Here is a 27,927-nt window from a genome sequence, read left to right as displayed (position 1 = left end):
AAATATTATTTCATATTCAGCATTTATCAAAAAACAACTTAAAAAACAATATGTTGATCTGGAAAACCAAATTAAAGTATTAGAAAATAAATTAATTAAGAACTGGGAACATAATACATTACAAAGTTTATTAAAAATAAAAGCGAAATATAATGAGATTTCTTCTCAATTTGTGAGGAAAGATATCTTCTATAAGCAAGTTCAGTTCTATGGTAATTCAAACAAAGCTGGAAGATTATTAGCTAATTTTCTTAAAGCAAAAAAAAGGAAATCTAAGATTATTGCAATTAAAGATACACAAGGCAACACACACACTAACACCAAAGATATTTTAATACAATTTCTTGATTTTTATAAAGATTTATATTCTTCTGAATCTTATGAAAATGAAGAACAAGAGGGATTAAATTTCTTAAACTCATTTATTGGACCAAATGTTCCGGATCATATAAAACGAAGTTTAGAAGATCCTATATCCATTCTTTACTGAAATGATGTAAATAAACTGCATCCCCTGCACAAGTGGTTTTAGAGGCCTGTTCCTAAAAGTAGAATGAGTAAGGGTGGGGGGAAATAAGATTTTACTTTTAGTCATGCTGTAAACATTTTTGGTTACTCAAAGAAATGTTAAATACATTTGTGGGACTATACATGCAGATAAAATGCTTTGTGTTAGAAGTGTGAGATTGCAAATTTAAATGTTGTCAGACTGTGCTAAAATAAAAATAAATGTTTTACCAAAAAAAAAAAAAAAAGAAGATCCTATATCTTTAAAAGAAATAGAATCAGCATTGAAGTCTCTTAGAGTTGGATCCGCTCCGGGTGGTGATGGATATACTGTTGAATTCTATAAAACGTTTCAAAATAGCATCTTACCATATTTATTAAATTTGTATCAATATCAAATAAATAATGGGAATATATCAGGTACTATGGCTGATTCGGTAATTATTGTCTTACCAAAACCAAACAAGGATCCTACCTTGGTTTCAAACTACAGGCCTATCTCTTTATTAAATGTAGATGGTAAGTTGATTGCTAAAGTATTAGCAATAAGATTGGCAAAAGCTCTTCCTTTTATTATTGATGTACACCAAACAGGATTTATTGCTAAAAGACACTCATCAAACAATACTAGATTAGCATTCCACTCTTTAAATTTAGTGAAAAATATGAATGATCCAGCTTTTATGCTATCTTTAGATGCAGAAAAAGCATTTGATAGAGTGGAATGGAGTTATATGTATCAAGCTCTGGAATGGTTTGGAATAGGCCCCGGTTTTATTAAAATGATTCAGACATTGTATAGCTCTCCTGGTGCAAGATTATATATTAATAACAATTTATCAGATAGATTTAACTTGCGTAGGGGAGTTAGACAAGGATGTCCTTTGTCCCCCTTACTTTTTGATATTGTTTTAGAACCCTTATTAATTGCAATTAATCAAACTAAGGAGATAAAGGGAATCCCATTTTCTTACTGGGAATTTAAACTTTCTGCATATGCAGATGATATATTATTATATTTAAGAGAACCGGGGAATACTGTTCCAAGTTTACTTAATCTTCTAGAGAAATTTGGGAAATTTTCTGGATATAAAATTAATTGGAGTAAATCGGAAATTCTTCCAATTAATGTTCACTGTACCAAAGGATTATTTGATTCATATTCATTTATTTGGAAAGAAGAAGGATTAAAATATTTAGGTATTATTATCAAAAATACAATTGAAGATACAGTAAAAGAAAATGAAAAACTTTTATTAAAAAAAATAACAGAAATGTGTGAGCAATGGAATCCTTTACATCTTTCTGGGTGGGGAAGAGTCCAAACAATTAAAATGATGATATTGCCTGTGGTTTGTTATCAAATGAGTATGATACCAATATTTTTTCAGGGGTCATTTTATAAAAAGTTAAACAATATTCTCACAAAATTTGTTTGGTTTGGGAAAAGACCCAGAATTGCTTTAGTATCTTTACAAAGACCAATTGTGGAGGGAGGGGTAAATTTTCCAAATTTTTATAGGTACCATCAAGCCTATATTCTAAGACAGGGTATGTATTGGATCCTCCCAGATCTCATGGAGAATGTACCAGATTGGCTATATCTAGAATGGCGGCTCCTGTTCCCACTACATCCAGAACATCTAATTAGTATAAACATGCCAAGAAGATATAAGGATAACAGAATTTTATTGGATACTTGGAAGACGTTAAGATATGTTAGTAATCTATCACCAGAACCAATTGCTAAATCATTAAATCAATCAATTTGGGTAAACTCCAGGATCAAGATTGGCGGATACAAAATCGTCTGGAAACAATGGATAATTGCAGGTATACGAACATTGAATGATGTTATTTCAGAAGGAGCAATGCTTAGTTTTTCACAATTGCAACATAAATTTGGATTAAATAAAACACAATATTTTAAATGGTTGCAATTGAAGCAAGCTATTCAAGCAGGGTTCCCTGAATGGAAAGCTCTTAATACTCAATATAGTCTGCAGGTTCTATGTTTCCAGGTGGATTTTTTGGGTCACCAAGCCGCAAAATGGTATAAATTGTTAAATGGATTTTTAAACAAAAAAAAGAAAACTGGACTTAGGGATATTTGGAGTATTGAGATTGGTCAGACAATTTCTGAATCTCAATGGCCACTATTTTGGTCCTGGAGATTAAGATCTACAAAGTCAGCATCTATGAGTCAAACTTGGTTGTTTTTGTTACATAGAACTTTATGGACCCCTACGCGTTTACAAAAAATAGATAGTACTAGATCTAATAGATGCTGGCATTGCAGAGTAGAAGTCGGGACATTAGATCACTTAATTTTTTTTTGTCCCTGTATAAATGCATTTTGGAAACTAATTTGGTCCCAAATTAATGAACTACTAGAAAATCATGTAGGACTCTCATATGATACTATACTATTTGGTACAGCAATGAGAGTCCGATTTCAGCAAACAATAACAAACTATTATTAATATTGACAGGGGTCGCCATGCAACAAATAACTCAGAATTGGAAGGACTACACCAAATTAAATTTTACATTTTGGTGGAATTCAGTCTGTCATATATACAAAATGGAAAAAACAATAGCATTACAACAGGGAAATATTCATAATTTTAAGAAAATTTGGGAACCATTGACTCGATATTCCAATGATCAGGTTTCATAGCACATTAGTAATGGATATATTAGATTGGGGAAGGGTGGGAATGTATATTATATGGATTTAAGAAATGAAGAAAGGGGAGGGTTATATTTTATGTGATAAGATGAATTACTTGTAATCACAATTTTCATGTATTAATTGAAGTTTATGTAAAATTAAATTATTGTAAGAATGAAAAATTTATAAATAAAATATTAAAAAAAAAAAAATTAATGGGTAATTTTAGAGACTCCCTAGGAGAATGAGGCATACCCATTTCTTCCAAACACTCCATGGAGTACTTGGAATCAGATTCCAAGGAGATGTTCATATCCTTACTCATCTGGCAGAGGAACTTAGAAAAGGATACTAGATCTGAAGAAGGTGACCTTGAGGCACATTGCATAGCAGAGAATGAATGTGAAGCTTCTCTGGAGTATTGATACCTGAGATCCGAATATGCAGGTATAGATGACTCACTGAGAGAATAGAGGGAACTTCTTGCAGGAGAAGAACTTGAATGGCGAGTGTAGTAAGAGTCTGCAGGTGGTCTTTTCGACTGATGAGTTGAAGGCCTCAAAGAGTCTCTATGCCTGGATAAGCGAGACCGGTCTCGAGAAGGAGACCGAAGTCTTGATGGGTGCTTCGACAAATGATGTGGAGAACTGTTCCTCGAATCAGTCAGATCCCGGTTAGATGAATGTTGAGGACTCCTTGCTCTGTGCCTCAAAAAGGGCAATGCCTTATGTGAGGAAGGAGGGCTTGAAGTTGGAGATTGATGTCGAGACACCAAAAAGGACTCAGTTACGTATGTCGAGGTATCTCGAGTCACTCACAAGGACTCAGCTCGTTGTATAGACTTGTATAGTGTAGACTCCGGTAGAGACACTCGCAAAGACTCGACTCCTTGCATAGCATGTGTAGATTCAGCTCGAGGCACTCCTAAGGACTCGACTCCTTGTATATAGTGACTAGGTTGAGCTCGAGGCACTGCCAAGGACGCGACTCCTTGTTTGACTGCTGAGTGCTCAGGCTGGACTGCAGGAAGCAGAGTCAAGGCAGGAGTGTATTGGGCAAGCATATTACCAAACTCCTGATGCATAATAGTCTGGATCATAGCTTGCAAATGTGGAACCAAGACCTGAGGATCTGGCACATTTAGCGTGACTATAGTCTCCGAGGAAGATGAGGAAGAATGATGCCTCAATTTGGAGACATGCTTCTTGGGCAGCTTCAGAATCACTAGTTCTAAGGGTGGCATGCCCGAAGGAGTTTGCTGAGCTATCTTACCTGAGGGAGACAGTGAGGAAAGCGGCTTGTCAGGTGCAGACTTAGCAGACTTGCTCGAGGATGAGGACTTCCCAAACGAGGAAGGTTTAATTAAGGCCGAGGTCAAAGTAGAAGGCGGGAACCTCGTCAAAGACTTGACCGGATTCGGGGTCGAGGTTGAGACCGGGGTTGCAATCAGGGTGAGGACCTTAGGCAAAGGTCTATCCATACTGCCGAATATCTTTTCTACCTGAACTTGAAGACGTTTAATGCCTCGAGGTTGAAGGGTAGCGCAGCGGGCACACGACTCCGGACAACGGTCAGATCCTAAACACTGAACACACCACTTATGTGGGCCAGTGAGGGATATCGCATGCTGGCAATGACTACACTTCTTAAAGCCTGTGACTGGCCGGGAAATAGACTGGAAAATAGCCAGGCAAAATCGAAGCCCTGAAGCTGAGGCCGCGGGGTAGGCCCCGCCGTGACACAAAATAAAAAAAGAGACAAAATTGAAAATTTTTTTAAAAAAATGAAAAACAAGCAAAAAAACAGTGACCCCGTAAGAAAAAAATACAGACGCCACGGTGAGAGAAGGCACAGTCTAGCGCAGAGCATCGAAAGAGGACTTCTTGCCTCCGCGGAAAACTGAGAACTGAAGAGACGCTGAGGAGGTGGGTCCTTCATTGGGCGGGAAGGCACTCGCGCATGCGTGGTGCGATAGTCGCAATCTTTCTAAGTTTTATAAGCAAGTCTGCTTGCGAGGCTGTCCATATCGGGGCTCCGTGAATGACGTCATCCTCGTGTGAGAATATGCTGCCTGCTTGTCCTGGAATAACTTTGTGTATGTATCCTTATAATCCGTTCTGGGCTCCTGGGGAGGATGGGCTATAAAAATGAATAAAGAAAGAAAGAAAGAAAAGTATTCCTGCTGGATCATAAAGAAATGGTTCTAGCAAGAGATCAGTTTTATTGACCTCAGGACCAGTTAAAACAATTCTGACAGTGGAGAAAGATTACAGAATTTCGATATCACCACGGAGCAGTTGAGTCTTCCCATAAGGAATGAGTTCTACAAAAGATATGACTGTACCACATTAACAGAAATAAATGTACTATCAATAAGACAGATAAAAAGGAGGTGACCTAGAAGTAGTTTAGAGCTTACAAGATATAACCAAAGAAAGATGACATCCCAGCATACTGCAGAGAAGATTGCTATAAAATCCAAGTACCTGTGACAGAGGTATGACTTAAGTGTCAGTAGTGGAATGATAATCAATGATACTATGCAATGCTATAAACTTGCATATGCTCATTGGATCCGAGCATATTTATTTTCTCCCTCTAGATATGGAAACTGAAATTGAAAGACAGGAGTATGACCTGTGTAAAATGCATAGCAGGAACAGGTTCAGAGGTATAATCATAATATATTTGAATTTTGGTAGTACGCACTGATGTTCGAATGTACAATCCTCTGACTTCAGATGAAACTTCAAGTGAGAAACTCTGTTGGATATAAACTGGAGTAATTTTAAAAAACATCCTTAAAATGATATAGTGGCCTCCTCCTCCCCTACAGTCCCACCCAAACCTCCAGGTTCCTTTAGAATAAAGTTTCAAGTTTATTAAAAATTTGATAAAACGCTAATCATAAATTCTAAGCGTTTAACAATAAAAAATTTAAAAAGGGGTCCAGTTAAACTATTAATGACATAACTTTACTTACATGAGACAATAGGATAGTGGGGAGAAATACAATTTGAAAGAAAGAGAGAACAATTAAGGATAATAACAAGGGGAAAGAGATGGCGTAAAGGGTTTTGTGGATAATGTCCATTAAACAATAGGAAAAACACAAGTTGGGAAAGATACTCAAGGTAATTGTATGAGCATCCTGAAAAATACTTTATGTACATTGATGGTTAAAAAAAACAAAAAACAAACAAAAAAAAAAAAAACCTGGTTGATCCTGCTTAGAGGATAAAGCAGTAAAATATTCATAGCACCGCCAAACCCCTGCTGACCATCCTTCCCTCCCAACCGATCCCCGCTGACTGTGACCATAAATACCTTGCTGCAGAGGACCAACAGGCCAGCAGCACTCACAGGCTGCTTTGCGGCCTTCTCGCTGAGGCCATCTGTGTTTCTCTCTATGTGATTTTCAAAGTACTCATGTTTTGAAAACTGCACCCATAATGTTACCTTGAAGTAATGAATTCCATAAGCGTTTTCACTTTTTCATCCTGCTCCACTGAAAGATCCATCTCACTGAGGATGGTAGTATGGAGATGAGAAATGGCAGCACTGGTGTTCCCTAAACTGATACTAGAAGAGGTAGAACTTGAGCTAAGCCCTGAGTCAGTCATTGGGGAGGGCTGGTAATCAGGTACAAATTCATTAATACCTGCCAAAAGAAAAAGGTAGAATGACATTTAAGCAGGAATAAAATTTTAACATAATATTTCTAAGTGTTAGTATGTAAAGTATCCAAAACATTTCTCATCTGATAAAACTTCATTCAATTCTCCAAAGAAATCTATTGTATTTGAAGCATTATTTTGTAAGATTACATTCCATATTTCCGAGCAGAAAGAACTGAAAGCAATGCACCAATCTGTTTCTTTAAAATTCAAGTATTAGAGTCCTTTTATATTTATTTCTTTTTAGTATTTATACACTGCTTATAGCCTAAGCCAGTGGTTCCCAACCCTGTACTGGAGGACCACCAGTCAGGCAGGTGTTCAGGATAGCCCTAATGAATATGCATGGGGCAGATTTGGATGCCTGTCGCCTCCATTATATGCAAATCTCTCTCATGCATATTCATTAGGGCTATCCCAAAAACCCAACTGGCTGGTGGTCCTCCAGGACAGGGTTGGGAACACTGGCCTAAGCAGTTTACATTCAGGTTCTCAAGTATTTCTCCCTATCTGTCATGGCAGATGTACCTAGAGAAGTGGCGTGTTAAGTGACTTGCCCAGGGTCACAAGAAGCAGCACAGGGCTTGAACCTGCGACCTCAGGGTGTTAAGACTGCAACCCTAACCACTAGGCCAAAATGTAGATACATTTCATTAAGGTAAAAATGTCAGATATAATCAGGAGTCTGATAAATTCAGGGGACTCATTTACTAAAATGTATCAAACATAATTTTTTTGCCATACATTTAAAATTATTTGAAGAAAAAATTTTAAGACTTTTCTCAGGTATATAGCTACTTTTTCAGGTAAGATAACTTGATTGAAGACTATCCTTCTGAAATCAGAATATAAATCCATGTTGCCTCATGAAACAAGAGTGATGTTGTTGTGGGTATGTTTAGATTGGAGGAGAAAACAGCGTATGTACATTCAAGGTTCTTATGTACTCACGCTATTTTGCCCATCTCCTACTTTTATTATTGTTGTATACTGTATTCCATTATTTTGGGCTTCTTTTACAAATGCATCACTCTGCACTTCTTTGCATTGAATTTTAGTTGCTAGACTTTAGACCATTCTTCTAACTTTTGCAGATCCTTTTTCATGTTTTCCACTTCCTCCGGGGAAGTGGAAAACATGAAATCTTGTTACAAATCTTGTTATCATCCGCAAAAAGGCTAATCTTACCTTCTAACCCTTCAGCAATGTCGCTCACGAACACATTAAACAGAATCGGTCCCAGCACTGATCCCTGAGGCATTCCACTAATCACTTTTCCCTCTTCCGAGCGAATTCCATTAACCACCATCCTCTGGCGTCTGTCCGTCAACCAGCTTCTGATCCAGTTCACCACTTTAGGCCCTAACTTCAGCCCATGGAATCTGTTTAAGAGTCTCTTATGAGGAACCGTGCCAAAGACTTTGCTGAAATCTAAGTAAATTATATCTAGCGTATGTCCTTGAATCAATTCTCTGGTCACCCAGTCAAAGAATTCAATCAGATTCATTTGGCATGATTTACCTTTAGTAAATCCATGTTGCCTTGGATTTTATAATCCATTAGATTCTAAGAATTTCACTATCCTTTCCTTCAGCAACGTTTCCACTATTTTTCCAATAACCAAAGTGAGGCTTACTGGCCTTTAATTTCCTGCTTCATCTCTGCAACCACTTTTGTGAAGAGAGACCACATCCATTCTTCTCCAGTCCCATGGAACCTCTCCCGTCTCTAAAGATTTATTTAACAAATCTTTAAGAGGACCTGCCAGAACCTCTCGGAGCTCCCTCAATATCCTTGGATGGATCCCGTCTGGTCCCATAACTTTGTCCATCTTTAGTTTTTTTGTTTTTTTTTTAATTCTTTATTCATTTTCAAAAGTTCAATTGTGCAGAAAAGATGATGTATTTACATAAAATATTAACATTACAGCACAATAAACTTAATAGAATAAAGATAAGACTTATTTTCCCCCACCTTCTTTCCAATTAACCAACACCTCATAAAAATATCTTTAAACAACCTATCTATACCTCTTAACCAATGCCAAAACATACCCCTCTCTCCCCTCTCCTTTATATAAATAAAACAATCCTTACAATATTTAGTTAATGGTTCCCAAACTTCCATAACGTAGGGATTCCCACAAGAATGAATAATTTAATCTATCCCAATTTTTCAAGTTGTTCATAAACATTTTCTTCCATGAACGGTGCGGTATTCACTCCATTCTTAGATATAAATTTGCTATCCAATTGCGGTCCTTCTCCATGTTTTTCTGCTGTGAATACCGAACAGAAGTATTTGTTTAGCAAATTTGTTTTGTCCTCATCACTCTCCACATAGCAGTTCATACCTTCTTTCAGTCTATTTTTTGTCTTTCTCCTTTCACTAATATAGCTGTAAAAATTTTTGTCTCCCTTTTTATATTTATAGCCATTTGCTTTTCGGCTTACGCTTTTGCCAAACGCCTCTCTCTTTTGACTTCTTTCTGTTTCATCAGATATTCCTTTCTGTACTCCTCTTCTTGAGTGTTTTTTTATATTTCACGAACACCAATTATTTTGCCTTTATTTTTTCTGATACTAGTTTGGAGAACCATATCGGTTTCCTTTTTCTCTTATTTTTCTCTGTTGTCTTTTTATTGCACCTTTGGAGGAAAGGTGGGAGAGGGGAGATATGATAGAGTCATTTACCGGTAAATACCTACATAATATAAATGTGCATGAGTTGAGTCTCTTTCATTTGAAAGGAAACTCTGCAATGAGGGCATAGGATGAAGTTAAGAGGTGATAGGCTCCGGAGTAATCTGAGGAAATATCTTTTACGGAAAGGGTAGTAAATGCGTGGAAGTCTCCTGGAAGAGGTGGTGGAAACAAGAGACTGTGTCTGAATTCAAGAGGGCCTGGGAAGGCACGTGGGATCTCTCCAAGAGAGAAAGAGATAATGGTTACTGTGGGTGGGCAGACTAGATGGACCATTTGGCCTTTATTGCTGTCATATTTCTATGTTTCAACATGGATCACTGTTTTTCCACTTCCTTGTTTTCCTATCCAAGCAGCTCTTTCCCCATGCTACTAAAGTCTGCATGTTTGAAATCCAGAACTTTGAGTTTTGTGTGGCCATTCTGCACTTTAGCTGCTATATTGAACCAAACCGTATGATGATCGCTACTTCCTAGGTGGGCCCCCACTCAGACCGAGACACTGTCACAATTTGTGAACACCAAATTCCAATATCACTTTTTCCCTTGTGGATTCCATTACCATTTGTCTGATCAGAGCCCCTTAAAAGGCATCCATGATCTCTCTACTTCATTCAGATTCCGCAGATGTAACTTTCAAGTCCGCATCAGGCAGGTTGAAATCACCCAGCAATAGCACCTCCCCTTTTGTTCCCAACTTTTGTATATCCATAATCAGATCTTTGTCAATTTGCTGAAATTGAGTCGGAGGTCTGTAGACAACACCCAAGTGGATAGAAGTTCCACCTTTTCTTTTCAAAACAATCCATATCACTTCTTCCTTTCCCCTGTCTATATATGAGTTGGGGAGGGACTACAGTCCCTGTGACTCACCAAGACCCAATGACTCACCAAGATTCCTATCAGCAGTTCTATAGGAGGGCCTAGCAATTGAAACACTATGATACAATTTCTGCTGGATTTACCTTTTTCCCTTTTTTTACAAAAAGTATATTTATTGACAAGTTTTTTTTAAAGAAACATACCAACACATAACGCCTAAGCTGAACACAATATATCATCAAACAAGTACAAAACAAACCCACCCATCTTCTCCTCAAAACCATCTCCACCCATCCCTCCCTCCCACCTGAGTACACTAAACAGTAAATATATTCCAGAGTCCAGAGCACCAATGATGTTATGGGTTCAACAAATGATTCCAAGCCTTAGGAGTCAAGGTGAGCCAAAAAGGCTCCCAAATAGTACAAAACAAGCGTCCCAGTGGAGTATCTAATCCAAGGACGTTAAAAAGAGTCATTCCATGGAAGCTTGCTGTATCAGGAGGGTAAGCCACTGGGACAAAGTTGGTGGGTCCGGTGTTATCCAACAGTGCAAAATAGTTTTTTCCCCCCAAGATAGCACATTCCAAAAATCCCTGAAAACCTTTTGGAGCTGAACAGGGAAGAGACTCCAACATAAATAACAACTCAGGACAGAATGTGCACACGTAATGCCACATAGCAGAGAGATGTTGGTGTAGCTGAGTCCAAAATGCTTGCACCAAAGTGCAGGTCTAGAATTGATGACCCAAGGTTGGATGCCTTTCTTGATTATGGGGCCGGTGACCACACAATTTAAGTCTCCAGTCCACTTGGCCGCATAGAATTCATATGGTAGGTCTCATACGCTGAGAGATTGGAGAAGCTGGGTCTCTTTTCCCTGGAGAAGAGGAGACTTAGAGGGAATATGATAGAGACTTACAAGATCATGAAGGGCATAAAGAGAGTGGAGAGAGACAGATTCTTCAAACTCTCGAAAAATAAAAGAACAAGAAGGCATTCGGAAAAGTTGAAAGGGGACAGATTCAAAACGAATGCTAGGAAGTTTTTCTTTACCCAACGTGTGGTGGACACCTGGAATGTGCTTCCAAAGGACGTAATAGGGCAGAGTACGGTACTGGGGTTTAAGAAAGGATTGGACAATTTCCTGCTGGAAAAGGGGATAGAGGGGTATAGATAGAGGATTACTGCACAGGTCCTGGACCTGTTGGGCCGCCGCGTGAGCGGACTGCTGGGCATGATGGACCTCAGGTCTGACCCATCGGAGGCATTGCTTATGTTCTTAAACCTTAATGGTATTTGAGTCTGGGCAGACAAACATAATGCCTCTGAAATAGATTCCCTTCTTTTGTCAGTGAGATCCTCTTGACGTATAGACCTCACATAGGAAGACATCTGGGTATGGGAGAATTGTCCAATGTAAATCAGATTGTAAAGCATCAAACGTATCCAAAGAGCCAGTTACAACCTGAAAAAGGAATTGCGTATTAGTAGTTCTCCACACCGAGGTGGGGAACTGCAACGTTCCTGGTAAAAAGTCTCTATTGTCCAAAAGCGGCAGAAATGGCGTTACTATATGAGGAATCCGTAAAGTTTTGCATAAGCTCCGTCACATATGATGCAGAGGCTTGAACAAAAGATCTTCTGTAGGTGGAGGTTGCACAGGGAGGCGCTTAGTATGTAACAAATAGCTGAAGTGATGCAGCATACAAAGGGCAAGTTCAGATAGAGTTGCTAAAAATGATGTGTGCTCTTAAACTAGTCATTTAAGTGTCGCATTTGACATGCCTGAGAAAACAATTTCAAACTCTGTAACCACAATCCACCCCGTTCCCTAGACCTCATTAGTGCAGACAAGGATAATCTAGCATGCTTCCCATTCCTGTAAATAGAAACTTAAACTTTTCCCCAATTCTTTATCATGTTTAACAGAGAGTAAGACTGGGATCATCTGAAATACATATAGCCATTGAGGCACCAAAACCATATTATACAATGCAATTTTTCCCATTAATGATAATTAAAATACCCTCCATAGGTGTAGCTTCTGCTTGGTAAGAGTCATGAGTGGTCTGACATTCAGATTGTAAAGTTGATTCAAATCTGCAGGGATCTTTATACCGAGGTAAGTCAAAGAATCACATGCCCAACGTAATGGAATCTCTCCCTCTATTTACCAGGAATACCCAGGGTCAAGGGCAAGATCATGGATTTTTGTGAGTTTAAAGTCAAACCAGAATATACACTAAACTCATCCAAGAGTTCCAGGGCCCGAGGCAATGATGTCTGAGGGTCCACAAGAGTCAATAGCATATCGTCTGCAAATGCCAGGACGCGCAACTGAGAGGCACCCTCTAGAAGACCCCTCAAATCGCCATCCCGCTTTAGAGTATGCAAAAAGGGGTCCAAATATAAGCAAAACCAAAAGGGGCAATAGTGGACTGCCCTGCCTCGTCCCTCTCGCTATGGGGAAAGACGGGGTCTGGGAGCCATTAACCAAAATACACGCCATGGGGGTCTGTGTATAATTAACGTACCACCTCCTGAAATCAACCAAAGTTAATGAAAAGATACCCCCACTTTACCTGGTCGAAAGCTCTGGCCACATCGAGGCTCACAAGAATCCTCTCAATGCCCGATATATGAGCTCTATGCATACCTGTTAACAATCGACGTACATTCAACATAGGGTGTCTGTTTTGTATAAAGCCCACTTGTTCAGATACAATTAGTTGAGGCAAAAGTGATGCTAAGTGATTGGCCAATATTTTGTCTAAAATTTTTATATCCACGTTTATGAGAGAAATAGGGTGGTAGGATTCAATATCATTATCCGGCTTGCCCGGTTTTGGAATTAATGTGATATAGGCCAAATTTGCACCCTCCAAAAAGCTACCCTTTGAAAATGCTGCAGCATAATAGGCCTTCAGAGTGCCACAGATGTGTGGGAACAACTTGTAAAACTCAGAGGAATACCCCGGTGCCGAGCGATTCTTAAGTTGCTTTACTGCCAGCTGGAGTTCTTTACCCTGAATCGGCTTAAGGTGAGAGCACATTGGGGGGAGGGGGGACAACCGAGGTACCCCCGCATCCTCCAAATAGTCTCCCACATCCGAGCCCCATTCACCCTCCACCGAGGAATAGGACTTATAGTGCTGCAAAAAGCGATCCGCTATCTTAGCAGTAGTGGTTATCTTTGTGCCATCCTTAAGTTTCAGACAAGGAATGTATCCGTTAGGCCTTCTAGGTTTAGTTAAAGCTGCCAACAACCGACCAGACTTATTTCCATATTGGTAATAATGAAACCGGATATAATACAAAGATTTTTTTGTTCGCTCGTGGATAAGTGTATTAAGGGCAACCTATGCCGATATAAGGGACTCCTTGGAGAAAGCCGTAGGCTGCACAATGTGTTGTTTCGTTAATGGTATATATTCTTTCTCTAAACGTATAATTCCCTGGGCTATACATCTCCTATACGCTACCACATGAGAGATAATGTCCTCGCAAAGTACAGTCTTCGCAGCCTCCCAAAACAGTAGTGACGTCTCCCTATGCTGAGCATTAAATTTAAGATATTCCTCCCATTTTCCAGTAATGTACTTAACAAAGTCCGTTTTATCAACCAAATAATAGGGAAATTGCCACCCACCGGGATATTGGATGTCCCACCCATGAACATCTACCCAAATCGGGCAATGATCGGACACTGAAAGCGGGCCAATCTCACAGGTATGAATAGAAGGAAAATAATTGGAAGAGGTCAATATATAATCTATTCTGGAGAAAGTATGATGGGCTTGGGACTGATATGTGAAGTCCTTCTCATTAGGATATAAAAGACATCAGGGATCCATCAAATCCAAGGCATCACACAAATATGGAAGACCCCTTGCTTAACTAACCTGCAGCGAAGGCCCCAGTCCCGTTCTGTCTATGTCTGGGTCCATCACCTGATTAAAATCATCCAGAATTATCAGAGGGTGCATCTAGTCTCTGAGCCCCAGTCGGTCCAGGGAAGAAAAAAATTTATGATTATATTGATTTGGTGCATAGGTAATAAGAATATCAAACACCTGTCCGGATATTGTGATGTGGCAAAATAAAAACCTATCAGATTCATCAGTAGCTAACTGTTCCACTTTTCCCAGAAACCCCTTTCTCACCAATAAGGCAATCCCAGCCCTTTTATGAGGAGAAGAAGCAAATAAAACCTGACCCACCCATCCCCTCTGCAGTTTGGCATGTTCCTCTCTAGTTAGTCGAGTCTCCTGGAGACAAGCCAAGTCTGCCTCATGATACTTTAGTCTATTACGGATCTTTGTTCGCTTGATTGGGGAAATTATACCACACACATTCCAGGATAAGATCCTAAATGTCTTACCATTCACAGCCCCCCAAAACACAAAACTTCTCAACAATTCCCCGGGTGCCCAACCCTCACCCAAGGGAAAAAGGTTAAACAGAAACTGCATCCATACAAGCCCATGACCAATACAGAAAGTACACCCCAAAGGCACATTAGAATATACATACAACAATTCCCAAACTCCCTATCCCTCCCCATACCCCCATATTTTCCCAGTCCCGAAGGCACAGAAAGCCATCTAGTGACCAGATGGGAGCTAGAAGGCAGATCACGATACTGGTGCCGTCAATACCTGTCCCCTCCCCCCCCCAAAAAAAAAATTAAACATATTCAAATGTGCGCAAATGTCGGTAAACCATCAAAACCTGCAACCACCATCTGTCAGAAGAGCCATGGAGTCCTCAAGGAGGTAAATGGTGAGAAACCTCCAACGTATTGATGAACTCTCATGCCTGGGCCTCCGAATCAAATACATGCCATTTGCCATCCTTTTGGATATTTAGAATGGCTGGATATAAAAACATAAAGCGGCACTTCTGATCCACCAGCTTAGAACAGATTGGGTGGAAAACCTTTCTCTTTTCAGTCAATGCTGCAGAGTAGTCCTGTCTAATCCGAATAGGAACAGACTCGGTATGCTCTGAAGAGCTCGACCTTATGGTGACAGTTATGAAGTTTGCCAATGACCACCTGTGTTTGATGATCTGTTCCATTGCGAGGCCCCACTCTGTGCCCTATCTCAATGCGTGCCGGGCCCACAGAGGAAGGCAGGGGCAGTTCACTGGCAAGCCAAGACTCCTGCACAGAGAGTAGGACCGAGTCCGTTATGGATTCAGGGAATCCCATAAATCGTAAGTTGCCATGGCGGGACCTATTCTCCAGGTCCTCTAGTTTATTCTGGTGTTGATGCAACTGAGTTTTAAGAAGCGCTACCTCGGTTTCTGTTGCATGTGTACTGTTCTCCACAGTGGATACTCGGCTCTCCAGTTCCGTTACCGTGTTGAATTATCTTCCAAAAGGGATTCCAGTTTTGCCAATTGCGTCGAAAGTTGTTCCATACTTGGACTCAGAGCCTGTGATATTAGTTGTTTTAACTCTGTCAAAGTTTTGGCAGTAAACTGTGTAAGCTCACCACGAGGGCCCGCTGCCATTTTCTCCTCTCTGCGTTTTCCCTTTTCGCGGTCTTTTTTTGCTGTTTTTGTGGACATAGCTGGTTGATTCTTGACCAAAAACCTGTCCATACAGTGGCCAACAGGATCAATATTTACAAGGATCAACAGGTACAATATTTAGTGTAAAGTATGCTGTTTACGCCACTAACAAATTAGTTGGGGGGGGATGAGGCTCCGGAGCTGGCAAGACAAGCTGCTTACCCACTCACAGCATCACGTGATCTGTACTTTTTTCCCTTTAAAAAAAATCTAAATATTCCCAATAAATCTAGCTAGCAGCTTCTGTGCTATAATCACCAACTATAGATTAAACCTTAAACTGCTTTCTGGTCCGACCATGTAAAATAGAATAAAATAAACCTTGCTTGCAGGATGAAAGACAAGAGTTAATCAGAAGAGTTCTAAGCAGAAAGAAAAGGATTGTTTTGTTTATTTTTTTAGGTGGGGGAGGGGGGCTAGGTTAGAAGACAGAAGAGTTACACCATACTATAGATAAACAGTTCTTAAAGTTAATTCCCAATAATAAAATCTGTGCTCAGGTCTAGAGAAACAGTGAACAGTTTTAAAATCTCCAAATTAAATAAATAATCAAGTTTGTGCTCAAGCAATTTTAAATCCTAATAATTTAAATATTAAAGTCAGTGCTCAAATCAAGAGAAAAAATATTTCAGGTAGCAAAAACCTACTTCCAGTCAGTTTTGATATTTAAGAATAAATTCAAAAGCACTTAGCAATTTCCAGATCAGATCCTTGCAGAATGGCACCTGGAAGGCAACTACTTTCAAAGTGTGCTTTGTTCCACTTTTCTTAAATATTAACTTAACAGGCATAGAATAATTGCACAAATTAATAAGTGTAATGTAAATAAACCTATATTCATATTTTTATTGTATTCCAAAGGCGAAATATTTCCTGTTAGGCGCACCAAGCAAGTCAATATAAGACTAATAATAATAATAATAACTTTATTTTTGTATACCGCCATACCCCGAAGAATTCTAGGCGGTTCACATTAGTTAGACAGAGATTACAAGTGGTTACATATCAAATTGATCATAGAGTAGTTAGACAGAGATTACAAGTGGTTACATATCAAATTGATCATAGAGTAGTTAGACAGAGATTACAAGTGGTTACATATCAAATTGATCATAGAGTAGCAGACAGCAAGGAGAGAGTATTTACAAGTGATTACATATCAAATTGATCATAGAGTTGCGAACAGCAAGGAGAGAAGTAGTGGGAAGAGGAGGGAGAACAGGGGGGGGCAAGGATCAGAAGGGGGGTGGAAGAGGATTGGAAGGGGCATTAAGGGTCTTGGTCTCGGAATAGGTGAGTTTTGAGTAATTTTCTGAAGTCAAGGTAGTTGTGGGCCTTGAGGACTATTTGGGCTAGCCAAGGGTTTAGTTTGGCGGCTTGGAAGGCGTAGGTTTTGTCTAGGAATTTTTTTGAGTGGCATAGTTTTAGGGAGGGGAAGGCGAAGAGTTGAATTTTACGGGAGTTCTTGTAGTTGTGGTTAAGGGTGAAGTGAGGGGTGATGTAGCTTGAGGATAAACCAGATATAGTTTTGTAGCAAAAACAGGCGAATTTGAATATGATTCTGGATTCTAGAGGGAGCCAGTGAAGTTTATGGTAGAAAGGGGTGATATGGTCCCATTTTTTCAGGCCAAATATGAGGCGGACAGCGGTGTTCTGGATCATCCTTAGTCTCCTGATGGTTTTCTTTGTGGAGCCTAAGTAGATGATGTTGCAGTAGTCCAGTATGCTGAGGATGGAGGATTGCACTAAGAGGCGGAATGAAGAGTCGTCAAAGTATTTTTTAATGGTGCGGAGTTTCCATAGTGTCGAGTTTCCATAGTGTCGAGTTTCCTGACTGTGATATCAGTGTGTTTCTCGAGGGATAGATGTTTGTCCAGTGTTACTCCCAGAACTTTTAAGGTTTGTTCAAGGGGGAATGTGGATCCTTTCACTTGAATTGTGGTGTCTTTGATTTTGTCATTGGGGGTTGCTAGGAAGAATTTTGTTTTGTCTGGGTTTAGTTTTAGTCTAAAGGATAGCATCCAGAGTTCTATCTGACTAATTACGCTTGTGAGGGAGTTGAGGATTTCTTGAGTGAAACTGGTTAGAGGGATGACTATGGTAATGTCGTCTGCGTATATAAAGAATTTTAGCTTGAGGCTTTGCAGGAGGTTTCCTAGGGAGGTGAGGTAGAAGTTGAACAGGGTGGGGGACAGGGGGGAGCCCTGTGGCACACCGCAGGAGTTTTCCCATGGGTAGGAGAGAGAGTCATTTTTGAATACCCTGTAAGATCTGTTCCGTAGGAACCCATTGAACCAGTTAAGGACCTGGCCGGAGATGCCAATATAGGCAAGGCAGTCTAGGAGAATGTCGTGGTCGATTAGATCGAATGCACTGCTCAGGTCCAGTTGTATAATCAGGGCACTGGTTCCCCGGCTGAAGAGTGTGTGTATGTGGTCTAGGAGGGAGGCTATGATGGTTTCGGTGCTGTGGTTGGAGCGAAAGCCTGATTGGTTGTCATTTAGGATATCAAATTTTTCTAGGTATGTGGTAAGTTCGGCGTTTACCACCCCTTTCTGCTATTTTGGTGAATAGCGGGATACTAGCGATAGGTCTGTAGTTGGATGGGGAGCTAGATGGTTCTTTCTTGTTTTTTATGATAGGAGTTATTGAAATGTGGCCTTGTTCTGCTGGGAAACTGCCAGTGGTTAGTAATAGGTTAACCCATGCTAACATATTGGCTTTAAAATGGATTGGAGCAGTTTTCATAATGTTGGGGGGCAGGTATCCAGTCTGCAGAAGGAGTTTGAATATTTGTTAAAATATGTGTTGAAGGTTGGCCAGTCGATATTTGTGAATTGATTCCAGCTTAGGTCTGTTCTGGATCCTGGGTCTAGTTTGGGCCTGTCTGAGTTGAGAAGGATTGGGAAGTCCCCGTGGGGGTTGGCTGGGGCAGATATCGATGATCTTAATTTTTGTATCTTAGTGTTAAAGAAGTCTGCAAGGGTGTTAGCGGTTAAAGTGGATTCGTTAACGCAGGTGTTAGCGAGAGTTTCGAGGTTGTAGAGGTCGTTGACCAGTTTGAAAAGGTTGCTGCTGTTGTTTGAAACATTTCCAATTTTATGGGCATAGAAATTTTTTCGTTTGTTCTTGGTAAGGTTTTTGTAGTTTTTTTAGTTTGAGTCTCCATGTAGTTCTGTGTTCTTGGGCACCAGATTTAATCCATTGTCTTTCTGATCTTCTTAGGTCCCTTTTTGCCTGTAATAGCTCCGAATCAAACCATCCGTCCTGGATTGGAGATCTAGTTCTGCGTGTTTTTAAGGGGGCAATTTCGTCTAGGATTTTTGTGCTGTCTTTGATCCAAGAGGTCATAATTTGATCCGTTTCTTCGTTTTGTTTTGAGAGAGATTCGTAGAGGGGCCAGAATACAGCCGGATCGATTTTACCTCTGGTGGTGTGAGTTTTGGTGTTTTTTGATGTTCTGTTTTTAGTGGCTTTTTGTTGGCATTGGATGGAGAAGTGGCATAGTTTGTGATCCGACCATAGGGAGTCTGTCCAGCTGTTCTGTTTCCAGTGAAATTTAGGGGTGGCTGGTTCTTTGGTGGAGAATGTCACTAGGTCTAATTGATGGCCTCTTTGGTGGGTTGTGATGGGCGGGGGCTTGAAGTAGCCTAGTTGCGAGATTAGTAGCCAGAAATTGGATATGTCTGGAAGGTCTGTTTGCTCTAGGTGAATATTGATGTCTCTGCAAAGAAGGTTGTATGGACTTGCTAAAGAGTTGGAGAGTAGAAATTCGGCGAAGTCCTCCTTGGCTAGGGTCCATTTTTTTGGAGGGATATAACACAGCGTGATTGTTAAGGAGGAGGCTAAGGATTTTGAGGTTAGGGAGGCGGCTAGCATTTCTAGATTGGGGGAGGATTTGGTGTTGAGTGTGGTGCAATTTAGGTGGTCTTTGAAGATTATTGCTAGTCCGCCTCCTCTTCCCCAGGTTCTAGCTTGGGACAAAATCTTGAAACCTGGGGGAAGACAGTCTTTGATAATGATGTCTGTGTCTGATAACAGCCAGGTTTCGGTGAGTAGAACGAAGTCGGGATTGGTTTCAGTGAGCCAGTCTTTAATGAGAATGGATTTATTTCTCATCAATCTTATATTTAGGTAGAAACCTTGAAGGTTTTGGAGGTTGGTGGGGTCGATAGGAGAGTAGTGGAAGTAAGCTAGTTTTTTCAGTGATCTTTGTTTTTTTAGGCGAGGTTTGCTTGGTCTGTGGGGTGGTGGGGGGTTGGGGGGTGGCTTATGTTGGGGAAGTCATGTGGAGAGTGGAGAGTGGGTGTATGAAATTTGGTTTTTACCGTGCGGAATGTGGAGTAGTGGACTGGGATGTGGGCGGGGTATATTGGGTCGGCTGTGCAGATCCTGATGGTAGGTAGGTATTATTATCGTCTGATTCACTGCTAGTATTAGTGGAGGGAAATGGTGTGTTATGACTAGAGGCGTGAACTTGTCTCGGGTACCAAAGGCATCTGCATCGTGGTACTTAAGAATAAGCAACTGGTTATACTTGTACGTTGTATCGTTGTTTTCGACTGGCTTAAATAGGCGACTGCTCAGCGCTGATGGATTGTGTGAAAAATTTTGCAACTCTAGTTATGAATTATTGGATTACATTGACTGGGCCGCAAAGATGTTTGTTGTGGGCCACATGTGGCCCACGAGTTTATGCTTGGTATACGTATTCCGATATTAAAGCTTATTTTCATCTCTCTCGGTGCAATCCAAATATCATTTTCATCGCCTTCCTCTGGACAGTATCAAGTCTTCTCACATCCTTAGCAAGATAAAGCCTCTAGAACTGAACACATTATTCCAGCTGGGGTCTCACCAAAGTTTTGTACAGGGGCATTAACACCTATCTTTTTCTGCTAGCAATTCCTCTCTCTATGCAGCCCAGTATCTTTCTGGCTAAGGCCACCACTATGTCACATTGTTTTATAGCCTTGAGATCCTCAGACACTGTCGTGCCAAGGTCCCTCACCCGGTCCGTGTTCATCAGCTTCTCACCCATTATCATATACAGCTCCTTTGGATTTTTATTCCCATAATGCTTCACTCTAAACTTCTTCACTTTAAATTTTAACTGCCAAAAGTCAGACCATTCTTATAACATTTGCAGTTCGCAGATCTCTTCTCATGTTTTCTATTCCCTACGGCATGTCCACTCTGTTGCTAATCTTGGTGTCATCTGCAAAAAGACACACTTTTCCTTTAAAAACCTTCAGAAATATCACTCACATATATATTAAACAGAATAGGCCCCATTGAACGCACCAATTATGTGGGTCAGAGGCAGAAATGTTTGTATTACTTCAAGAACATTTCATAAAGCCACTCAGTATCCTCTTTGTCATGGAGGGAAAACAGCCAACTCTAAGTCAAGGGCTCAATGGCCCGGGGAGATCAAATAACTAGGATGTCAAAATGACTGATGCTCATGGAAGTAAAAAAGGGCTCACAGTAACAAGTCCAAAAAATGAAAAATTGACAAAAATGAATCAAAGTTTGGTAAAATACTGGAACACAATATAGGGAAAACCCTGAAAAATAATTATAGGCACAACAAAGGAAGGCAAAGTTAGATGCACTGACAATTTCTCAGTTTTGCAGAAAATGAAGTACTTATGGTCCTTTGAGCAAACATCGGCTGGGAAGGTACTAGCATACGTGCAGGACGGGCCACTACCTAAAGATTTACAGTGACAGTGCACTTGCTAGTGTTCCATTAACGATGTCACCCACATATGAGAATATTTTGCCTGCTTGTCTTTTGAGAACATTATATGATTCTATAAGTTCTATCTGATTTCTAAATATAAATTCAACATTTTTCCAAAAATCTGAAATGTTCAAAGCTTATAATCATGAACATAAAAAGAGGTCATGTACTTACCCTGGTAAGCTTGTTTCCAGTAGATAGGTGAGACATTCTAGACAAGTGGGTTGTGTCCCCATGGCCGCGTGCCATCAGCAGAAGGAATCCATGTTGGATTTTTTTCTCTGTGACTCTGCTGTACTTCACTGGGCTCCTTAGTTCCACCTAAAGTTAGTACCCAATTACCGATAGCCACCAAATAAATGTGAAGTAGAGATCACTATGGCAATCAAGCTCAGCACCCATCATTCTACTCAAGAAGGAACAGCCAACAAAGGAACTTAGGAACTACTCCCACAGAAAAAGTAACATATATACAGTATTCTTCCCAGCCCCCAATGGCTGACAGGCATCCAAGAAACAACTTGGAGAAGTAGAAACAGAGTGAGACAGTAGGCAGATACAGGAAGGACAGGGTGGGAGTCTAGAATGTCTCACTTATCTACTGGATAAGAGCTTACCAGGGTAAGTACATAATCTCTTTTTCCAGTACAAAAGGTGAGACATTCTAGACAAGTTGGACGTACAAAAGCAGTCCCCAAAAAGCTAGGGCGGGCTTGCTGTGCTGGCCCATAAAACCTAAGACCCAAAAGCAGAGTCCTGTCTCGCCGCCACATCCACTCTGTAAAACTTGGTAAATGAGTATAGAGAGGACCACATTGCTACCCTGCAGATCTCCTCAGGCTGCAAGATGGAATTGTTCTTCAGTTCTTGACCCTTTAATCTCCCTCCCAACCCCACAATCCCCCCAGGCCTACCGAGGTACCTGGTGGTCCAGCAAGAGCCTTTGTGGCAGGAACATGGCCCTCTCCCTCCTGCCTTCTAAAATGGCTGTCACAACCTCTCAAAGCCGTTCATGGTATCTTCTGTAGTACCACGAGCTGCCAGCAGCCATTTTAGAATCAACTATGAGGAGGCAGGAAGTGGAGAGCCATGTTCCTGCCACAAAGACTCCCACCAGACCACTAGGTACCTCAGTAGGCCTTGGGGGTGGGGGGGGAACATGGGGTTGGGAGGGGCCTAGAGAGGGGAGATAATCTTGGCTATGGGTTGGGGGAAGGGCAGGGGACATAGGGAGGGATGAGAGGTGCAGAGAGCTACGAGGGGTTGAAGGGGAGACAGAAGTCAGACCAGGGGGAGGGAAGGAGAGAGAGATGCCAGACCAGGGAATGGAAGGAAAGGAGGAGAGAAAGATATGTCAGACTTCAGGAAGGAGAGGAGATACCAGACTGTGGAAAGGGGGGAAAGGAAGGAGAGAGATGCTGGACCACTGGGGGGGGGGGGAGGGAGGGAAGGAGAGAGCTATTAGTCCAATGGGAGAAGGGAGGGAAAGAGAGGTGTCAAACCTTGGAAATGGGAGGGAAAGAGAGAGAGATATGCCAGACCATGGGAGAGGAGAGAAATAGGAAGGGAAGGTAAGACATGGAAAAGTAGGTTTTGAAAGGAAAGCAGAAAAATTGAAAAAAGTTGAATGTTAAAGTGTTAACGCCAAAGTTGGATGCAAGGCAGAAAGTGAAGGAGAGAAAAACAGTTAATGGATAAGGCGACCGTGGAAACACAGTTAAGAGCACAGTCAGAAGGAAGTGCAATGAGAGACTGGGAAAGAATGATTAGAAAAATAAAATCACCAGACAACAAAGGTAAGGAAAATGATTTTATTTTCAATTTAGTGATTGAAATGTGTCCGTTTTGAGAATTTATATTTGCTGTCTGTATTTTGCACTATATTTGTTAAATTTTCTGTAGTGTTACTGAGGTGACATTGCATATTTTAAAGTCATCAGCCTTGACCTCTTTGAAAAAATACAGAATATAAATAATTAACATTTTCTCTGTGTACAGAGTGGTTTGCGTAGTTTAATTTTGTGGTTACCATTATGTTTTGTTAATAAGATTATATTAGAAACATAGAAAATGACAGCAGAAAAGGGCCACAGCTCAACAAGTCTGCCCGCTCTAATGACCCCCCCCCTAATTTCTTCCTTGAAGTGATCCCACATGCTTATCCCATTTTTTCTTAAAATCTAGCACGCTATAGAAACAGAAAATGACGGCAGAAAAGGTTGTGTATATATGAAAAATTAATAGAAGAAATTGCATTACAATTAGTACTATTATGGGGGTGGAGTCTGAGACAGAACATGGGAGGTACATGGCATGAAGAAATTGAGAAACACTGCTCTAGAGGGCCTGGGTCTGCTATCAGGCAGGGCCTTAGGGCGATGGTCCACCACAAAATTCATGAGGTTGTCCGGCCCTTTGCCAAACAACAACTTTCCCTTAAAGGGAAGTCTAGCCAAAGTAGCCTTGAAAGTGGAATCACCAGCCCATTGTCTGATCAATAGCATCTGGTTGGCAGAAATGGAGTATGCTGACACTTTTGCCAAAACCTGCATAAGGTCATACAATGCATCAGCAACAGAATCTGACTCAGCCAAATGAAGCTAAGGAGGAAGATCCACAGCCTCACTCTCTAGCATGCACAGCCAAAAGAGACAGACGCATGTAACAAAGGACACCATCGAAACAGCTTTTATTACATTACATTACAGATTTCTATTCCGCCACTACCTTTCGGTTCAAAGTGGATTTCAAAAGAGTTATGGTAGAAGGGTTACAACGTTAAATCAGAGATGGTTTCCAAGAGAGGGATAAGTAGGATCTGGGGTTAGGGGGGGATGGTAAGAAGGGGTTATTCATGGTATTAAGCTTTATTAAGGGATTTCTTGAAGAGTATAGTTTTTATTTCCTTTCTGAACATCTTGTAGTCTGGGTTGTTGTCAATAAGTTGGAGATTTGGTTGTCTATTTTTGCTGCTTGAGTGGCTAGTAGGCTGTCGTATAGTTTTTTCCGTTTTACTTCTTTGATTGGGGGTAAGTGAATTTCTATGCCTGGTAGAGGTGGTTTGGATGAAGCGGTCGTTTAGGTAGATTGGGCTGTCTCCATTTATAGTTTTAAATAGTATACAGTAGAATTTAAATTGTATTCTTTCCTGGATTGGAAGCCTAAAACAGCTGCATCAAAGAGTCTTCTGAGGACCATATTCACATGGCAGTCCTGCATATCTGTAAGCATCACACCACCTTCACTGAGGAGAGAGGTGTGCTTAGTCACCTGTGCAACAAAAGAATCCACCCTAGGCTGACCCAAAAGCTGCTGGCCCTGCAATGCTAGAGGATACAAGCGAGACATGACTCTTGCCATCATAAGAGCACCTTCCGTAGAGTCATACTGTTCTGAGATTAGAACACATATCAGGGTGCTAGGGGAAGGTAGCAGACTGTGCGCACACACCACTAAGCCAGGAGAAAGAAGTGGATGGAGCTGGTTGAATGACTAAATTCAACTCCTGCAAATACTCCAAAATAAGATTTGGCAAAGCCACAGACTGAAATAAATGCAAAATCATGCATCGTCCCCAGGTTCCAAAACCCCAGAAGGATCTGCAGATCTGGCACACAGTCACTGGACCCCCGTCCTGGGAAGCGCTGCACCTGTAAATAAGGGCTCAGCTAGCAGGTCATCAGCATAAGGATCTCCCAGATCAGGATCAGGCAGTGCAAAAACAGTGGCTGTCTAAGATGAGGAAATGCCCATAGAAGCTATGCCACTGAGAGACACATCAGAGGTGGAGCGGGACTGCGCAGGGAAAGAATGCCAGCTTTGAAACTCATTCCAAAAATGTTTCATAAATTCTGAGAAAGCCTTCATTCCAGGGGTGTAGAGTCATCCTTTGATGACTGAACTTTGCATTTCTTAGGATGAGAAAGGTTCGCAGCCAGGCACATAGAACCAGCAGCCATGCCAAGCCCCAAAAATAAAGACCACCTCACCGGGCTAGCTGAACGCTTTGTCACCTGCTTAATCATGGGAGGGATTAAGCTTGATGCTGCTCCTCTCCTGGTTGCAGCACATGGTGCAAGGTTGCTCTTGAGGCGCTAAATTTGTACAATCCAGGCAAGAAGTCACATTAGAAGAGCCCAAGGATTCCATCCCAACAAGTTTTGAGGCAAAAACTGCAGTTTTGGAGAAGCAGAGAAAAAAAAATCACTAAAAATCCAAGATGGCCACTGCTAAGAAATTCATGCCAAAATTGCAATATTTTTCACATTAAACAAAGTACAAAAATGGCGATTTTAGGATTTTTCAGGAGAGGGAACACAGGGAGACATGCAGAAACCCTTAAAACTTTGAATTTCAAACCTCCCTTGATTCACCTCACAGGCTGTGACAGCCTTTACTCACTGTGACTTGTGCTGAATATGCTGCAGCCTGCTTCAGCTCTCTTAACAATAGCTGGAATCAGAGAATCACTGCCTCATGCTAAGAATGCCTCATTGACGCTGATTTTCAGGCTGCCAATCAGACCCTATGCCTGATTGCCCTTCCACTCCTGTAGACCGATGGATGCGCTCAGGGATGGGCGAAGGTGAGAAGATGCAGCTGGCACCCTGCGAGACATGGCAAAGTCTGCTACAGATGCCCAACAGCCTACGCTCGAAACTTTGCTCAGGAGAAGGAGAAAGCTGGGGACGGCCCCCGAGCTCTAGTGAAGCAAATGCAGACTGGCTGACAGGTGCCACCAGGGATTGGCCTGTCAGCTTCAGACTGTGTGATCTCAATGCAGGCAGAGCTGAATAATCGCTCCAAGCACAAGAAAACCCGAAAAAGGGGAGAAAAAAACACCGAATAAAAAAATAAAATGGAGAGCAGAACAAAAACACTTCTGCTGACGTGTATAGAAAGGAAAACCCGTAAATGGAGCTAAGAAGCCCAGTGAAGTACAAAAGAGGCACAGAGAAAAAAATCCAGAGTGGATTTCATCTGCAGATGGCATGCAGCCACAGGGACACAATCCACTTGTCTAGAATGTCTCACCTATTGCACTGGAAACACTGTTATCATTGCATGTTCTAGAAAACTAAAATCAGTTGAGTTTCATTTTGAAAACAGGACTATCTAAAGTGACACAGCTAGTGACAAATAAAATAGTTCCTTGGTCCAAGACATTTTAGGCTACGAAGTAACTTTGATTGGTCTCTACAAATGTGAATAACATTTAGCCAGCATTTACCTGTAAAAGGGTATTCCAAATATGCAGTTTGTTTGACAGTAAGCACCCTGGGTTCATTACAGTCTCGGTTTCTGAGGAGGATTGAAGCTACAGACTGGACATTACTGCTGGAGACCGTAACAATCAGTAAATGTAAAAGCAAGCGTTTACAATGTTCATATACTTCAGGATGGTAATGATCAAACCCTACAATTGAAAACAGAAAATTATTCCAAACAAGAACAGTTAACTAAAAAAAAGATAATTCTTTCAATTTGCATTGTCAGGCCAAGGGAAAGTAAAAAGACACAGTAACAAAATGAAGATCTGGAAGACTAGTTCTGCATATTTTCAAGAAAAAGATGAGCAGGTTAAAACATGAATGAAATATTGCTGGTTGACTAAGTTGCATCAGGATAAGCATAGTAGGCAATGCATGTTCAACCCATGATGCACAAATAAATGAAACTCTAAATGCTATAGCCATTTGCATTTACTATATACACATGTTATAATCACTCAAACAGCATCTGGAAGGTTTTTAGCATCATCTAAATGCAATTACTTAATTAAGGAAATTGAAAAATTTCAGGCAGACCTTAGGAAATTGGAAGACTGGGCATCCAAATGGCAGATGAAATTTAATGTGGAGAAATGCAAAGTGATGCACATTGGGAATAACAACCCAAATCACAGTTACTGGATGCTAGGGTCCACCCTTGGGGGTTAGCACCCAAGAAAAGGATCTAGGTGTCATTGTAGACGATGAAATCTTCCCCCCAATGTGTGGCGGTGGCCAAAAAAGCAAACAAGATGATAGGAATTATTAAAAAAGGGATGGTTAACAAGACTAAGAATGTTATGTCTCTGTATCACTCCATGTTTAAGGTAGAATGACATGTACAACTTAACTTATAATTTATAACTCTGTTGGCAACATAGAATTTTGGTAAAGACCACGACAAAATTTATCCATAGTCCTCCCCTTCTGTCCTGGTGATGTTGATGT

The 27,927-nt window shown here is 40.8% G+C and overlaps 1 protein-coding gene across 8 annotated transcripts in view; it reads right to left on the bottom strand.

Moving 5' to 3' along the window:
• Positions 1-27,927, bottom strand: part of FRYL (FRY like transcription coactivator) — a 768,252-nt gene that overhangs the window by 195,389 nt on the left and 544,936 nt on the right. For all 8 annotated transcript variants that reach the window (XM_033945802.1, XM_033945793.1, XM_033945809.1 and 5 more), the window contains 2 exons: positions 26,940-27,125; positions 6,641-6,842 (listed from right to left, as the gene is read on the bottom strand). In XM_033945802.1, coding sequence (XP_033801693.1) covers positions 6,641-6,842; positions 26,940-27,125 — 388 coding nt within the window. The remainder of the gene's footprint in view (positions 1-6,640; positions 6,843-26,939; positions 27,126-27,927) is intronic.

The sequence above is a fragment of the Geotrypetes seraphini genome, chromosome 1 (assembly GCF_902459505.1).
Source record: "Geotrypetes seraphini chromosome 1, aGeoSer1.1, whole genome shotgun sequence".
Taxonomy (NCBI): Eukaryota; Metazoa; Chordata; class Amphibia; order Gymnophiona; family Dermophiidae; genus Geotrypetes; species Geotrypetes seraphini.
The sequence above is the reverse complement of the archived record's forward strand: the minus strand, read 5'-3'. Positions and strand labels throughout refer to the sequence as shown.